Consider the following 18,118-nt stretch of genomic DNA (forward strand, 5'->3'; position numbering starts at 1 on the left):
ACTGCTGAAGCATCCGGCAGTCATGATCCTCTGGCTTCAATAGACCGAGTCACTGACCAAAAACAGAGGCGTTCAGACTTCATGAGCCACAAGTTCCAGAATAAGGACTCAAGTACTGAAGGCCAAGGACAGCCAGGCACATTGCATTTACAAAAAGGTGGTCAGCAATAGTATCTTACCATTTTTCCTCCCACTACAATTCCTTTTAAACCTTAAGCCTGGAATTCGGAAACTATTACAGATATAAAAATTAACATGTAAAATGCAGAGTATACGAACCAACAATTTTAATGTTTAAATCCAATTATTATTGGGTATCCTTTACTTCAATCCTACCACCAGTTAAGCGCTTCTGCATAGCACAGTTCCAATTCTGTAAGGGCGTGTCGTGATATGCTGTGACGTATTTTACTTTTTTTTTTATGAACATGCGTCTATTTGTCAATATAAATAGAAAAAAAATACACTAAACAATTTCACAGAACTTTCATAAATAATAAATCACAAGTACCCATAATATTTTAAACACAAAATCACATTAAGTCTTTTTCTCTAAATTTGAGATATCAATATTTAAGACAAGCTTAGCAACCTGTGACATTTCTGGTGGCATAAAAAAATCCCCAAATGACAGGTGCTCTTACTTGCAATTCAACCAATCAGAAATCCACAGGTTGCAAAAGAATCAGAGCTGAGCAATCTTGCACAGACCCGTAAATCAGCTTTACAAAGATTGATTGTGTTGGTTTGGCAGATGTTACCTTTTTGATAGAAGGCCATTTCTGAAATATATAAAGATTAACATATTTAAAATTAACATTTCCTAATAAACAAATCTGTTTAGATACTTTTTTTTATACATTGTTAAACAGTGTTGTTGTGCATTGCCATGGTCATTATGTTAACATAAAAACATAAATCTCAAAGTCGAGTAAGACTAGGACAATAACGTGTTCATCTCCATTTCCTTGGTGTTGACTTCAGTTTTGTAGGAAATCAGTAAATCGTATTGGAGGAAAAAAAATCCAAGACGTTTTTCATTTCATTTATACACCGTTAAACTGGAACAGTCTCCACTACCGGGGATTTCATGCAATCCTCATGAAGTTTATTTGTCTCGGAGAGTGCTATGGCATTATCATTAAGGTCAGGTACATGGTGACCATTACCATTTAAATTTGATACATATCCTTCAGATGAAGGGCTTTTTAAATATGAGCAGAACCCTACTGGTGGGAGACTTGACCGATGTTCAGCGTACAAAGGATTGCAGTGACCATTGTCGTTTTCTGAAGCTGCTCGGCAAACTATCACTGAGGGACTTGATGATGTATAATGACTATTGGTGTATTCTTCAACCGACTGGCTTGAATAGTCAACATACTTGTACTGCTCTGGTCTCATGTTGTAAGGCACCATATTTGTAGCCCCATTTTTCAGCGAGTCCCGATCTGAGTAGACCTCTGTGAGCTGGCTTGTGGCAGCAGAATTATTATTGTCTATTTGATAGTACAGGGTTGAGGGGTTAGTATAATATGGAGAATTTTTTAAATGGTTTTCATGCAAAGCATTGGCATCAGAATAGCAGAAGACTGAAGATACAGGTAGATTGTCATCATGGGGTACAATTGCATCATTAAAGTCATCTGATTTGTCACAGTCTTCGTCATCGTCCTCAGCGTCATTTTCTTCTGACTCGCTTGGCGCTAAACTTTGAGTGCTGGAATCCGTTGCTTCACTGCAGTAGCTGCTTCCATCTTCCTCCTCATCATCCTCTTCCTCCTCCTCTTCTTCACCACTACAGTCCAACTCATCAGAATTCTGAAAGTGCATCATGGCAGTCTGAGGGTCACTTTCAACCGCAAAGTTCTCAGCAACCGAATACTCTATGGGGTGGCCTGACTGGACCATTGAATTGGCAAGTGTACCAACTTCTGCAGGGCAACCATTAGCTGCAGAGAGCTGTTGTTCTCTATTTTTTTCTAGTTCAAGCTTCATGATTGTGTGCAAAAAATGTGTCCGTACTCGGATTGGGTTAAACTCAATTCGGCCAGCGGTATTGCTACATCCTTCTTTAGAACATCCACATGGAAAAGACATACGATCCACCTAGTGGGGAAAGTTAAAAAAAAAAAAAAAAAAGTTTAAAAATATGAAGAGAGACAATATATATATATATATATATATATATATATATATATATACACACACACACACACACACACACATACATATACACATATATACACACACACACACACATATACACCCCAAGACCATATTCATGCATCCAGCGCTCTTAGAATAGGATTATAAATACTGTGTTTCCCCAAAAATAAGCCCGGGTCTTATATTAATTTTTGTCACAAAAAACACACTAGGGCTCATTTTCAGGGTAGGGCCTATTTTTTTACGGTCTGTCTAACTGTTTCTTTAAAGCATGATGGACAACACAGCGTTTGTGCAGTGTCATCTATCCCTCTCAATTTTCCTCTTAAAATCTAAAAAATATGTGTCCTCTGTCTTCCCCTCACCCCCTGCACACACCCCCCCCCCCCACCACCATAACATTGTCAGGTCAGGTTTCCATTTTTTACATCATTCTGAATTGATTGTAAAGTAATCAGTTCTACTACAGTTCAGTCAGTCCCGTTTTATACTGTATAAAAGTACCTTTTTAAAACTTTTATGGTACCGTATACTGCTCTTCTCTAAGATGAGGAAAGAGAATGTGACGTCAGCATAACCCTTCCTATCTTAGGATGTCAAAATTTACAGTACTGTATCCATCCTGAAACAGCTTGTTGCCCCAAGAGAGGACGTGTGTTAGGACTAAAGAACACGTCCCCCTCTCATCTCCATAGCATGGGGGGGGGGGGGGGTAGTCTCTCAGAGATGTACTGTATGGGTGGATAATAGTGTTTATGATAATATTACAGCACGTAGAGGACATTTTGTGGCAGCAGGCAGGTTAAATTCCCTGGTTGCATCCAGGATGCAGTGTATATATCCCCTAGGTTCAGGCTTTATGCCAGTTTATACCTCTAGGGGGAGTGCTGGGAGTCCTGCTGGAGGACTTGATGGGCCCAGCTGAATTAGGTGAGCTCATTAGGTCCTCTAAAAAAACATGCAGATAGATATGCTCCAACCTGGAACCAGATCTGTGTGATTAGTCTGGATAGTGTGATCTCTGTGCGGTGAGACCAAGCCTGTGTGGCTATTGCTAAGAGATTTAAACAGCAGGGAGTTAGGAACTGGGGCCGCACAAGGCTGTACCCAGTTGTTAGTTAGGGACACCAACGTTTATAGCAAGCAGGTCAAGTTGACCAGGATTTATTTTTGTATTTCTTTTGTTTTCTGTCATATTTTTATTTGTATATAGTTCTAATAAAACCGCACCTTTTTGTTTTCCTCCTACCACTGTCTACTGTGCCTAGTGTTTTTGTGTGCTGAACCCTTACAGGGGTCACACACACCCGCTGCCGGGCTAACCCTTCACAATATATATATCATTTTATTTATTTATTTAAAGCAGAGGTCCTAGAGAATAAATTGGTAGATTTTTCAATTTTTTAATGTCACACTTATTGCGCAGCTGTTTTTCTTTTCCAAAATTATTGAAAATGTATCGAATTCAAAGACAAAATATTTTTTACATAGGATAGGTGTTTCAGTATGCCAAAAAGATACATCAGGGTACTAAAAGTATAGACATACTGATACATTCCAACAAATATTATATTTCTTATATATTGTTGGCATAGTCTAGGGTCCCCGTCGCTCCTTTAGACTCCATAAAGAGGAAGAGGAGGGAACCACAACTGCTTGGCTGTGTGGTTAATAGCTATAAGGCCCCTTTCACACTGGGACGAGAGGTGCGGTGGCGGTATACCGTCAGTATTGCGGCGGTATTCGGCCGCTAGCGGTGCGGTTTTAACCTCCGCTAGCGGCGAAAAAGGGTGAATACCAACGGCAAGGTATAGCCACGGTTTCCCATTGCTTTCAATGGGAAGGAGCGGTAAACACACCGCTCCAAAGATGCTGCTAGCAGGACTTTTGGTAGCGGTCCTGCTAGCGCACCGCTCCAGTGTGAAAGGGGTCTAAGGGCATGCGATATAAGATTGGGGGCGAATGAACTAAGCAAGAAATCCATGTTGTAATTAGGTCCATACAACTCACTGGTCACTCAAAAAGGAAGCAAGGAGAGGAAAGAAAAGCCAGTAAAAAAAAAAAAAAAAAAGGGGGAAAGAAAAAAGGAGGGCAAGATAAAAAAAAGGGAGCTGTGCATTCCTGACAATCCAGGCATAACCGGGTACCGATGCCTCATAAGACTTCAGACAGATATTTAATCCAAGGTTCCCAGACTTTATTCAAAGATAGCCTGCTTATTAAGTAATATCTCTGAAAGCCGTTCATTAATCGTGATCCACGATAACTTGTTTTTCACCAAATTGAAGGGGATTGTGGGCATCTTGCAAGATCTAGCTACTGCTTTCCTGGATGCTGTAAAGATGAAGGATACAAGTTTCCTTATGTGTCCCAGCACTCCCTCCACTGGGCGTCCCAGTAGCACCTGCTGTGGTGATTTATTCAAGTTCACCTGGGTTTGTAAATTAATAAAATTATAGATGCAAATCCAAAAATTGCCTGACTTTTGGACATGTTCACCATATGTGGTACACTGAGCCTTCCCATGTCACATCCCTGAAAACATAAGGGGAAAGTACCTGGGACACATACCGCCACTTTCACTGGAACCATGTACCATCATAGCAAAACATTGTAGTTCGCTTCAAATTAATGAAGTATTAATGTATTATTTTAAAGGGCATAATGTGCCATTTTAAACCATTTGTCAACTTCAAACATTTCCTCTACATCTTGTTCCCACTTATTCATATAAAACAATTTTTCCAACTTACAGTAGAGGTCGAAATGCTGTATGCTTATCGAAAGACCTACATTAGATATACCATTGAGGTGGAAGTGGTTAGATAATTTAGACACATTTCAGAGATAGGAAGATGGTATTTTTTCAGTAGGATTTGTTTTGATAAGATACCCTTATGATCGCACATATCAGCAATATATATCAGGCCCTTGTTTGTCCACCAAGCTGCATATCTGTGCAGGGTGGAGGATCCCTATTAATCATCGGCTCCTACTTGGGGTTCACTACACGTTCAAACAGAAAAAAACATTTTTTCCTGTAGGGAATGTCATTTGTGCGATTTCCCCGTGAGTCATTTTGTAGAGCCTTGTATTAGAATGGTGGCTCACCTGACATTTGATGCCTGCAAGGCTGCATGTGCAAGTTTCCGGGTCACAAAATATTCTGCAGTCACAGCCACAGTCTTCTCTGGACAGCCGGATTGCTCGCAGCTCATGTTTCTCTTCCACATCAATCTTCTTCACCCCCGATGCCCGCAACAAGGCTCGCCGTTTCTTTGTTGGCAGAGGTTGTAGAAAGAAATATTCATCTACTTCTGTGTTATCCAAGTCAATGTCATCATCTGAAATATCATCCAGTGTGAGAATGTTGGCTTCATCAGACTCTATTGTGCCATTCTTTGTAATCTGAAATCAGAAATGGATAGACCGGTCAAGAAATTATGTTGCATTTTATTGTACAACCTCACATAGGACTCTAGGGCAAAAAAAGAAGGATCCCCCCATTCCCCTGGTAGTGTCCTCATGCAACGTAATGCCATGATTTTCTCAATAACTTCTCCTACTCACAGTCATCCTCTAGGAGGCATATAATCTCATTAAAGTATATGTCTGAGCACATTTATAAAATAGTATAACAATTAAAAATAAAGTAAACCCCATGCAGTACATCTGTCCAATACACACACTTATCCCCTTAACAGCCCGTGCACTCTGCTGCACGTAAATCCTAAGCAGTGTTTTAAGCCCTACTTAAGTTCTCTCTGAATGGAATATAAACCCCCCCCCTTTATGGAGATAAGGACAGAAGAGCGACAGGTGTTCTGTAGTCCAGCAAAGAGAACTTGGCATGCTTGACAATACTGCTTGGCATTTCAGGACAGAATGTGTTGCAAACTGTATAGGATCTCTTTTTTTTTTGGGGCTTTGCCCAGACATACACCATCATTTAAGGCCACCAATTTAGCATTCCAGAGTCTCGCCTTATCAGGAATCTTAGAAGAGTATGAAGGATGAATGAGAGGCAATTATGACCTTACAAAAGATACCAACCCGTATTAAACAATTACCCAATGAGAACAAAAATTGGGTGGGACTTTACATGTACCTTATAGGGTCCAATAAATACTCATGTGTATTTATTAGACCCTACAAGGTACATGTAAAGTCCCATCCCATTTTTGTTCTCATTCAGTAGTTATCAGGAATCGTATCAGCTCCTAAATGATGAATACTTCCCTGCACCACCCCCCTATAAATTTAGTTTAGGGAAAGTCACAGATGGAGGAAGAGGCACAGCCTGTTATGTTTCACCTAAGGCCTCGTACACCTTGGGTGCACTAAATTATTCACCTGTGCAAGGGCAGCGTTTACCCACACAGGGATGCACAGGTGTTGTGTGCAAGCAGTCCCATTGAGGTCAGTTGGGTCGCAGTGGCCACAGAACTCAGTGTGAACAGCGGTGGTGTCCCTGTGGTTGTTGCATCAATAGGACTGCATGTGGGTATAAACAGCCCTTGCACGTGCATTTGCCGTAGTACGTTTTATTTCAACAAGGCTTAAAAGAGGAGCTCCAGGCTCCCCCCCCAAAAAAAAATAAAAGTCAGCGGTGTCCTCAACTGAGCCGACTCTTCAATTGTCTGCTGACACTGCCACCTCGACTTCACAGCCGATTTCCTACCGCACATGCGCAAAGCACGTGGTGCTCTGAATGGGCTGCGGTCCCATTGCCACCCCCCCCCCCCCCCCAAAAGGTGTAAAATGTGTCAGTGGAGGGGAGGGGAGGTAGACTAGCAGAGCTTCCCCTTTTGGGTGAAGCTCAGTTTTAAGCAGTTACACTAAAGCAGAAGAAAAAACAATAAATAACTTACTCTGGATAGCCTGCATGTCTAGGTCTAATACCTTCTATATTATACACAGTACTGTGCAATAGACATGTGCACTGCCGAAAAAATTAATTTTGTTTCATTCGTTTTTTTTTCTGAAATTAGAAAATTTGGAAATCCGAAAAGAAGAAAAAAAGGAAAATCCTAAAAATTCGAAAGAACGAAAATCCCAAAATTCTAAATGACTAATAACTATTGTCATTACGGACAATTCATAACTTCGGATAAATTTGCATTTTTTACGTTCACCAACAGCCAAATTTGAAAGGAAATCCCAATACCTATGATATAATAGTTTAAGTTATTATTAGTTATTTCAGATTTTCCAATTTTTGGGTTTTTGAATTTTCATATATTAAAAATATATTTTTGGATTTTGGAACATTCGAAAAAAAAACTCTGGAATTCGAAAATTCTGAGATTTCCGAATTAACAAATTTGTCTAAAATGTGTTAAAAAAACGTATTCGTAACGAAACTAGATTGCACATGTCTACTACGCAAAGCTTTTAGGCAGCTGTGAATTTTTTTTTTATACCAGGTTCATTAAGAATGCTTTCAGAAACAGAAGTGTTTATTTCTATCAATTAACAAAATGGAAAGTAAATGAACAGAAGATAAAAATCAAAATTCGGTGCGACTACCCTTTGGCTTCAAACCAGCATCAGTTCTTCTAGGTACACTCAGTGCTTCTGCACACAATTTTAAAGTAACTTGGCAGATAGGTTGCTCCAAACATCTTGGAGAATTAGCCATAGCTCTTTTGTGGATGTATGCTGTCTCAAATCCTTCTGCTTTTCATGTAATAACACACATACTGGAAGTCAAAATCAGGGCTCTGTGGGGGCCAAACAATCACGTCCAGGTCCCCTTGTTCTTTACTCTGAAGATAGTTCTTGACATTTTGCTATATGTTTGGGGTCATTGTCCTTCTGCATAATACATTAGGGGCTAATCACAATCTTCTCCATCATGCCATACCATCAGAGAAGTATATGCCTGCATTTCTCAGAATTGAGAACACCATTGATCCTGACCAAATCTCCAAATCCATTTGCAGACATGCAACCCCAAACTTGCAAGGAACCTCCACCATACTTCACTGTTGCCTGCAGACACCTTGTTATACCGCTCTCCAGCACTTCGGTGAACAAATTGACTCTTGCAACAGCTAAATATTTAAAATTTGACTAATTTTTTTCCCAGCCCGGTCCTTAATCAGCTCTTTAGAGTGCACTGTGTAGTGCACAGTGCATTGTGGGGTGCAAGGCGGGCGAACAGCCTGCCAAATGCACTGCAAATTTGAGTGTTCGATGAACAAGCTATGTTTGGGCCGAACATTTGCTCAGCTCGAACGGTTTTCCCAACTCTAGTTACTACGGTACATAAATTAAGTTTCTCTTCTGTCTAGATACAACGTCCCACCCCTGCGATCTAACATTAGTAGAGGTTCATTCTAAACAGCATAGGATTTTCTGTAGGAAGAGCACATCTTATTTTTCTATCTTCCTAAAAAATTGTTATGCCTGTGTATTTTCATGTTTTTGCTGAATTAATTAATTTCTTACTTAAATTTCCAAAAAGCTATTTGAGGATCTCTCAGGGGCTGACACAAATTAATAATAATGAGCCCATTTGCATAGCAATGGCCTCATTATCTTGCTGACTTCTGAGAAATGCTACATTCAGAATCTTAATGTCGTTGCTGCAAATGCCGTATTTCCTCTCTAGTGGATACAGCGGAGACGCTGGCTAATAAACATTGCCTCCTTCAATTTGAAGCATCTTCAAGCCACAACTGGGAATTTACACTTCATGTTCAAAATTAATATAATATATGCTTATCTCTGCACAAATCTCTCTTTGGCAAGGTAACATCCATATGCAATGAGAACACAAAAGAACATATAATCAAATCCTTGTTTTACAAGCTCGTATTTTACACTTCGACAATTTAGGGAACCCATTTAAAAAATAAAAAAAATCCTGTAAAACGATAGCTCCCAACTGCACCTCATTTGGAGCAACTGTTCCTCTTCTGGAACCAAAACCGTCTGTTCTTTCTGCCGACCTTTCTTCCAAAGTTGGCCCTCTTTTTAAGGTCTGATGTATAAACCTCTATTAAAATAAGTGTATGCTACAATAAACCTTTCATCCAACTCCTATTATTGCAGGTGTTACATTTTTAAATCCAGTAGTGTATAATTTTTTTTTTGCAAAAGTGAGGTTGACCAATCATTTGTTTTGTATTAATTCATCATTGCCGACACAATTGGGCGCGTGGCAATGGTCTCTCCCTTACCTATATACTTTGCGCTAATCCTCTTTTGAAATGTTGCAAAGAATGCATGCCCTCTGATTTCAGAGGCAAGTGTTCATGCACTAGTCATAGAATAGGTCCACAACTGTTATTTTTGTCAACGTTACTTAGACGGTTATACCACTAATAGCCAAATTATATATATATATATATATATATATATATATATATATATATATATATATATATATATATATATATATATACACACACACACACACACACACACATACATACATACATACATACATACATACACACACACACACACACACACAATATATATATTTTTTTACTCTTACCGTAGCATTTCCCTTTTTTTTATATTGGGAATGTTGCATTTACTGCACATTCGCTGGACACTTTCCAGTTCGAGGGGGCAAATCTGTTATATAGAAATCTGGCCATTCTGCAATCCATTGTGATGTCACCATTTTCTCACTTGGTTAATAGATGTTGTGAAATTGCTGTTTGTTTATTGTACAGAACCAAAGGTTTTTAGTTTAGTCTGCAGGTGAATATGCGAGGAGACATCTCAACGCCTTCAACAGGAAGTTGTTGAAGAAGAGCTGAAGCAGCTAAGGGATAAGTGTCAAAAACGTGACTATTTCAGCTTTTATTGAAAGATGCCAGCTCAACTTTTCTAGGATACCGAGCTAGGTGTTGGAGGGAATTCCCAATCATAATCCTACCTCCATAACATTTCCCACAACTCTGGCAGAGTGGCATAACTTGAAGTGGGAATGGCAAAATGCTTAGTTGCCAGAGATAAATGTATACAATACCAAGCCATCAGCTAAAATTACTGTATTCATTGCAGATTAATCCCCAAAGGGCCGTACTGTACATTTCACAAAATTTCTCCATAGGGATGGCAGAAAATTTGACACCTGGTAAACATGCAGGTAATCCTTCATAATTGCAGTGATCATTATCCAAGTAATGCAGAGTTACTGGGTCAGAATTAATGACAATTGACCATGAATACTGGGCTAATTCAGAGTCCGGTTTTAAAGTTTATAACCATATTCATAAGTTTATATTTCTCCCATAAAAAAAAAAAAAAAAAAAAAAAAAAAATTTCCTTGTAAAAATGGTACAGTTTTCTCTTTTTTTTTACGTGGTGTTTTCCTATGTCCTCCATATATTGCAAACATCTCACCACTTGATACACTTTCATCATATTGGTCATTGCACCAAATACCCCCGATGTGAGGCTCTCTCAGATCTGGTCAGTACATAAGATGCGATATTTCCTATATATAAAACCTTGCTAAGGTGCTGAAAAAGGCTGCTGCCCCCCTGCAGTGCCCCAGTGAAGGGGTGTTAAATATTGTGTTGTATGTAAAAAAGGGGTAATGGCGCTGACAAATTAAAGAGTACTATTTTGGGTGTGTTCCCAATCTGAACAAGTCATGTGGCAAAATGCCAGTGGGGTACTGGTGTTCTCACCGCTGTGTGGTGGAATGGTACGTTAAGTAAATGTCGGGTAACCACCAGTGGGTGTGCTTATGATGTATAAGCTCCCGTAAGTAAACCTCAAAAAGGTTTATGAAAGGGTAACAGACGTCAAATGGTGTACCCAGTTGCTGAGCAGCAAAAGATTTTTGGTGGATCACTCTTCCCGTGATGCCTCCCTACAAATGAAACGCTGTAAGTAGATAAGGTGATTAATGTGAGATGGGTGTACCTCCTCCTGGGAGTAACAAGTGGTGAAAAGCGTGACCTCCTATGAAAGTGAATAAAATGGTGAAAAATATGTCAGCTGCTGTGACCCATGTGAAAATTGTGCTATGAAGGAGATGATTATGCTAAACCACCTACTCTAAACATATATAATAAGACCCCATGAAAGAGGTGAATATTGAATCCTATGCTTAGTAGACATGTGCGTTTCCGTTGGCAACGAATGGATTTTCGTACGAATGTTAGTATTTGTACATTCGGATCAATTCGAACATCCGAAAAGCTTTACACCCGATGCGTTTCACAAAAACTTGCTTCGTCTGGGGTATCACAGACGAAGCAAGTTTTTGTAAAACGCGTCGGCTGACTCCACTGCTGCCACGCACATTTTGATCAGAACGTTCTTTTCTTCCACTTCCATGTAAGGGTTTCTAACCATTATTAAATGCTCATTTGCCTACGGTATTATGCTATGTGTCTCTTCTGTTTCACTCTTCTCCTATACATCGGGTCATGGTTTGACCATCCGAGAGTTACCATCTTCAAGCATTAGACATCTTCCCTTTGAGTGGTGGTCTGGCTGCTTCCTGTCGTTTGGAGATTTGGTTCCATGCCGTTACATCCCTTGTATATACTCAGCTTTGTTGATCCTCTGGGCGTAGGCTCACTAGGGTTCAATTTATCTGGTAAGCCTCTGCTTTACTGGTGGCGGGCATTTCACAAGTGTGCATCGCGTTCAAGTGGGAATCACTGTTGATCTGGGATTATTCATCCAGTCCTATTTCATCTATCAAGTTTTCACCACATTATATATTATTTGGACTTTTTCCTATATCATATATATTTGTTTTGTTTGTTATCTTCCTTTGTTCACTGTTTTTTTGTAGCTGCTCACTTATTGGATAGCGCAGATTTACTATGTTTAGGATATTTATGTAAACAATATATATATATTATATATATATATATATATATATATTTTTTTTTTTTTTTTTTCACTTTTTATTTTTAATTTTTAAATTCATATTGTGTCACATTGCTGGACCTAGTACTCTAGCACTTTTGCACTCCTGATACTTTATGTACAGGTCATTTTGTCCAAGCATATGATCAATATTCACCTCTTTCATGGGGTCTTATTATATATGTTTAGAGTAGGTGGTTTAGCATAATCATCTCACAGCACAATTTTCACATGGGTCACAGCAGCTGACAACATCTTTATCACCATTTTATTCACTTTCATAGGAGGTCACGCTTTACACCACTTGTTACTCCCAGGAGGAGGTACACCCATCTCACATTAATCACCTTATCTACTCACAGCATTTCATTTGTAGGGAGTTATCACTGGAAGAGTGATCCACCAAAAATCTTTTGCTGCTCAGCAAATGGGTACACCATTTGACGTCCATTACCCTTTCATAAACCAATTGAGGTTTTTCTTACGGGAGCCTATACATCATAAGCACACCCACCAGTGGTTACCCGACATTAACTTAACGTACCATTCCACCACACAACGGTGAGAACACCAGTACCCCACCGGCATTTTGCAACATGACTTGTTCAGATTGGGAACACACCCACAAAAGTACCCCTTTTTACATACAACACAATAGTACATAAGATGTATTGGAACATTCTGCAATGCTTTTGGGCACATGAAAGTATGCCACACTTTACTGGCTGGAGGATCATTAGAACTCGAAAATGCTCATAAAGTCTATATCTGTGCAATAATGGGCAGATATCTTTGGGCATTCTCAGCTCTTGTTTATGTTAATAAGTTGAAGCTGATCATCCTTAACATATGCATTGGTATACAGAAGGTAGAGTAATGTCTGATGTGGATAGTTGTATGGATGTGTGATATGGAGGAGTAGCTGCAGGCTGCCGTTAAAGGCAAGAAAATAGATTTACGATATATATATATATATATATATATATATATATATATATATATATATATATATATATATATATATATATATATATATATATATATATATATATATATATATATAAAAAAAAAAAAAACATACATTTTTTATTACATCCATATAAAAATTACAATACAAATGGTAAAAACAAAGTCGTCAAGAATGAACGGCTCAATTATTGATTTAATTATATATATAAAAATCAATAATCAAGCAGGTGTCTGGGCCCCCCTTTCGAACTGATGGGGCCAGGCCCAGTACAGGAGGACTGGCTGTACTGCTTTATCAACGGCCCTGGGTAGCATATTTCTTTGAGATCATTAGAAGTGCAAGCAATGCCAACCAATCCAATGTTCAAGCATGGATTTATGGTCAAGCACCTGTCATGAGTTCCATTGCAGTAACTGTAATTTATGTACGTTAACGAGCGTTGTGGTAAACACTTCACATCTACTCTGTCTGAGTGTACTGTTGCAATCTGTTACTTCTAACCCCCTATCTGGCTGACATTTCCCATGAACTACCAGCTAGGTTTCCTTGTTTATGCTTAAAAATTTCTCAAGTACATCATTTGTTTTTAGCCAGCTGAGGGGTCTTTAAAAACTTTAAAGAGCAATATTGTTTTTATTGCACTATGATCATTAATTTTTTATTTTTGTTTCCAATGGGAGAGAAGCCAATGCACAATCCAGTATGTGAAAAGGTTCTCATCCTCCACCTGGGCCATTCTTTTCCCTACTGTATATCTTGTAAATGGACAGCACAGCTTGAATATAACAAGGAAAGATGCTTTTAAAAAACATAGGAACTGAGCATTTTCTCTGGTTTAGACCTATTCAGCTAAAATAAGGTGATGAACAAAAAATGAATTACAGTAGCACATTTTATTAAAAGTAAAGTGATTTTGTATTACAAAGGTTTGCAAGTTACTTACCTGAAAAGATTATTTAAAGTGACAGGGTAAAGCAACAGGGGGGGGTGGTGGAAGGAAGTCACATACTCTCTAAAGCGGAGCTCCACCTTGTTTTGGGGGGGGGGAGCGGGTGCCTGGTTTTGACAAGTATCCACTCCCACTTCTGTGTAAGATTGCCTATGTGCATTTCCAGCCGCACCTCCTAGGTGCCTTCTGGGACACACACACGTCCCAGAAGATGGTGGGACCATTCAGAAAGCGCAACACGACTCACACATGTGAAGTAGGGAACCGGTTTCCCTTACTTACAGTGCCAACATCACGGGTGTCCTTATATTAAAAGTATTTGTAGCTGATGAGGTTTAATTCTTTTTCCAGACTGGAGCTCCTTTTTAAACATGGAAGCAATAGAGTATTTTTGCTTGTTGGAACAATGCAGTTGGAAAGTTAAAGTGGAACAAATCCTTCCTATCCTTTGTAGTTGAAGATGGTGCCAATGTATCCTCTTTTCTGCAGTTGCCTTGTGACCAGCTATGGCAGTATCCATTTGAGAGCTTGAAAGTTTGGTTGAGAACCAACATAAGCACATTGGCATTTGTGACCATCATCAAGAGAAGCATACCATAACGGTTTTGGAAAATTGTTAAAAATCAGGGTTCTGTTTCGCTTAAAGTACATTAAAGGCTAGGTTCACGTTTTACATAAACTGGTCCTTGGTAACCAGGGATCCCAGAAGTTAAAAACAGACTGTGCCACTTGTAAAAATATTTAATGCAAATGCCATCCCATCAACCTGGCTTTTTTTCAGGACATGGGTTACAACAAACTGGCAGTTGAGCCTCTTCCTTTGAGGAGTGATCAAGTCGCTCATCAAAAGGAGTCTCGATAGCCATTTTGTTGTACCCCATGTCCTGAAAATTAACTGGGGCATAGGAATGTAAACATTGTGGGGCAGATCCACAAAAGGATTACGCCGGCGTATCTATTGATACGCCTGGCGTAATTTAAATTTTCCCGCGTCGTATCTTTGTTTTGTATCCACAAAACAAGATACGACGGCATCTGGGATCGATCCGACAGGCATACGTCTTAGTACGCCGTCGGATCTTAGATGCAATTTTTCGGCGGCCGCTAGGTGGCGTTTCCGTCAAAATCCACGTCGAGTATGTAAATTGGCTAGTTACGGCGATTCACGAACGTACGTCCGGCGCATTTTTTTACGTCATTTGCGTTCGGCTTTTTCCGGCATATAGTTAAAGCTGCTATTATGAGGCGTACTCAATGTTAAGTATGGCCGGCGTTCCCGAGTACAATTTTGAATTTTTTACGTCGTTTGCGCAAGTCGTTCGCGAATAGGGATTTGCGTAGAATGACGTCACCGTCGTGAGCATTGGCTTGTTCCGGGTTAATTTCGAGCATGCGCACTGGGATACCCCCACGGACGGCGCATGCGCAGTTAAAAAAAACGTTGTTTCTGTCTGGTCTTGACGTATTAACATAAAACACGCCCCCATTACAACCATTTGAATTCCGCGCCCTTACGCTGCCAAAGATACACTACGCCGCCGTAACTTACGGCGCAAATTCTTTGTGGATTCAAAATAAAAACAATAAGTTGCGGCGGCGTAGTGCATCTTAGAAACAATGCGCCCGGCGGAAGATTACGTGCAGGTACGTGGATCTGCCCCTGTGAGTTTTTCCAGCCATTTTTACAAACACCACAGGTTTTCAGTGTATTTTTTACTGGGACCCCTAGTCTACATGGGCAAATTTCTAAGGTGCACCAAGCCTTTAAATTAATAGGCGAAGCACAGGTTTGCTTTAAGGTACTACCCTTTAAATAAAGATTCTTTAGCTGTCACCTCATCCACCATTAAAACAATCCCTTTATATCCAATTATGAGCCCTTCTCCTTGAGGCAGACTGGTTGAAAAGCACTGAGATGCTTTCACACATGCAAGTCCCTCTGACATTTGCCAGGGTTACTCAATGGCCAGTCCAGCCTCCAGGCTTAGTTCATACCCCAAATATAAACATTACCTTCTGTTTCAGAGAGTTGAGTTTTTCTTCTCGCAGATGATCTCTCAACATTTCCTTATGCAGCCGGTCTTGCTCTAGAGCAAACTCTCCCAGAGTGTACTGACGTATACTGTTGTGACGGCTGGACATCCCCAAGGTACTTCCGCCTTGACTGGGTACACTGGTGAAGCCTTGTCGCCTGGTGAAATAATACACTGTGACACAGTTGAAGCGCACATTCTTGGCTCTCAGCCTCTTCTCTCGCTTTAGAATGGATGATGCTGGTAAACAAAAGAGAAATAATTTCAGAGATTACCTCCTATGATGTAAAACTTGGTCCGTTTCAGAGTGAAGTATATTATAAAAACAAAGAACTGTCAAGATTTCCGACACATTTCATGCATAACATTTCAAACATACAAGTCTTAAAGTGGTTGTAAACCCTTACAGACCACCTTTACCAACAGGTAAGCCTAGATTAAAGGCTTACCTGCAGGTGCAAGAAATATCTCCTAAATCTACACGGTTTAGGAGATATTTGCAAAAAAGACAGGCACCGATGTCTACGGCGCATTCGCCGTAGACAGCCGGGCTGGCGCACCGTTTCTAACGGCGATCGTGCCGTGACTGGCGGCTCCCACACGCATTCAGGAGAGACGGCGGCTATGGAGGAGGGGGAATAAGGACTGCTGTGGGGGCTTCGATCTCAGGTAAGTAATTCATAATAAGCTAGTATGCTATGCATACTAGCTCATTATGCCTTTGTCTTGCAGGGTATATATATATTTTTTTTAGAGGCCTTTACTCCCCCTTAAATAAATACTAGTTCTTAGACCTAAAGTATATCTAAACCCAAAAAAACAAAAGGTTGCATATTGCAGTTTACCAGTCCTTATATGTGGTGGTTGCATTTTTTTTGTTTTGTTTTTTCATATAGGCTTTTTTCCTACCCATAGTTTCACCTTATGCAGGCAGTAACTTCCTGTCCTAGGGTGGCTACATTTGTTTCTGTACTGTATCCATGCAGGAACACAGTAGCTACCATTGGACAGCAGCATTGTAAACCTCTGGAGAGGGTAGGGTTAGATCCCTCCCAATAAGTTTTTTTTTTTTTTTTTGCATAAAAGAATGGTTCCAGGACTTGAGTGTGTAAGGACTCTAGTAAACAAATGAAAAACGAATGAAAAAAAAACGAATGGGGAAAAAAAAAAAAAAAACACACACCACACAAACCACGGATGACAAAAATGTAATAAACTGACTTTCCACATGTGTGAAAGGAGCTCAACTGTAGGCAACACATTTCATACAAACATAAAACCTTTATCCCAAAAGGGAGGAAAAAGTTAAACTATACAAATAAAATCTGATCATTGTACACATTGTAAATGGGTTGTCTCTACCCTTTAACTGCCACCTTTTGCTGGGTAACTGGGTCTGATTTAAAGAGAGCGAAAGAAAGAGCGAAAGAGCGAGCGAAAGAGCGAGCGAAAGAGCGAGCGAAAGAGCGAGCGAAAGAGCGAGCGAAAGAGCGAGCGAAAGAGCGAGCGAAAGAGCGAGCGAAAAAAAGAAAGAGCTAAAGAAAGAGCTAAAGAAAGAGCTAAAGAAAGAGCTAAAGAAAGAGCTAAAGAAAGAGCTAAAGAAAGAAAGAAAGAGCGAACGAGCGAAAGAAAGAAAGAGCGAACGAGCGAAAGAAAGAAAGAAAGAGCGAACGAGCGAACGAAAGAAAGAAAGAGCGAACGAGCGAACGAGCGAACGAAAGAAAGAAAGAAAGAAAGAGCGAACGAGCGAAAGAAAGAAAGAAAGAAAGAGCGAACGAGCGAACGAGCAAAAGAAAGAAAGAGCGAACGAGCGAAAGAAAGAAAGAAAGAAAGAAAGAAAGAGCGAACGAGCGAAAGAAAGAAAGAAAGAAAAAAGAAAGAAAGAAAAAAAAGAAAAAAAGAAAGAAAGAAAGAAAGAAAGAAAGAAAGAAAGAAAGAAAGAAAGAAAGAAAGAAAGAAAGAAAGAAAGAAAGAAAGAAAGAAAGAAAGAAATAGCCAAAGAAAGAAAGAAAGAAAGAAAGAAAGAAAGAAATAGCCAAAGAAAGAAAGAGCCAAAGAAAGAGTGAAAGAAAGAAAGAAAGAAAGAAAGAAAGAAAGAAAGAAAGAAAGAAAGAAAGAAAGAAAGAAAGAAAGAAAGAAAGA

At 39.6% G+C, this 18,118-nt stretch overlaps 1 protein-coding gene across 3 annotated transcripts in view; it reads right to left on the reverse strand.

Moving 5' to 3' along the window:
- Window positions 1-272: 272 nt before the first annotated feature.
- CSRNP3 (cysteine and serine rich nuclear protein 3) overlaps window positions 273-18,118 on the reverse strand; it is a 162,874-nt gene continuing 145,028 nt past the window's right edge. For all 3 annotated transcript variants that reach the window (XM_040357832.1, XM_040357831.1, XM_040357830.1), the window contains exons 3-5: window positions 15,957-16,216; window positions 5,281-5,577; window positions 273-2,109 (exon numbers count right to left, since the gene is read on the reverse strand). In XM_040357832.1, the coding sequence (XP_040213766.1) occupies window positions 1,057-2,109; window positions 5,281-5,577; window positions 15,957-16,216 (1,610 nt within the window). In that variant the 3' untranslated portion in view covers window positions 273-1,056. The remainder of the gene's footprint in view (window positions 2,110-5,280; window positions 5,578-15,956; window positions 16,217-18,118) is intronic.

Source organism: Rana temporaria, chromosome 6 (genome assembly GCF_905171775.1).
Source record: "Rana temporaria chromosome 6, aRanTem1.1, whole genome shotgun sequence".
NCBI lineage: Eukaryota > Metazoa > Chordata > Amphibia > Anura > Ranidae > Rana > Rana temporaria.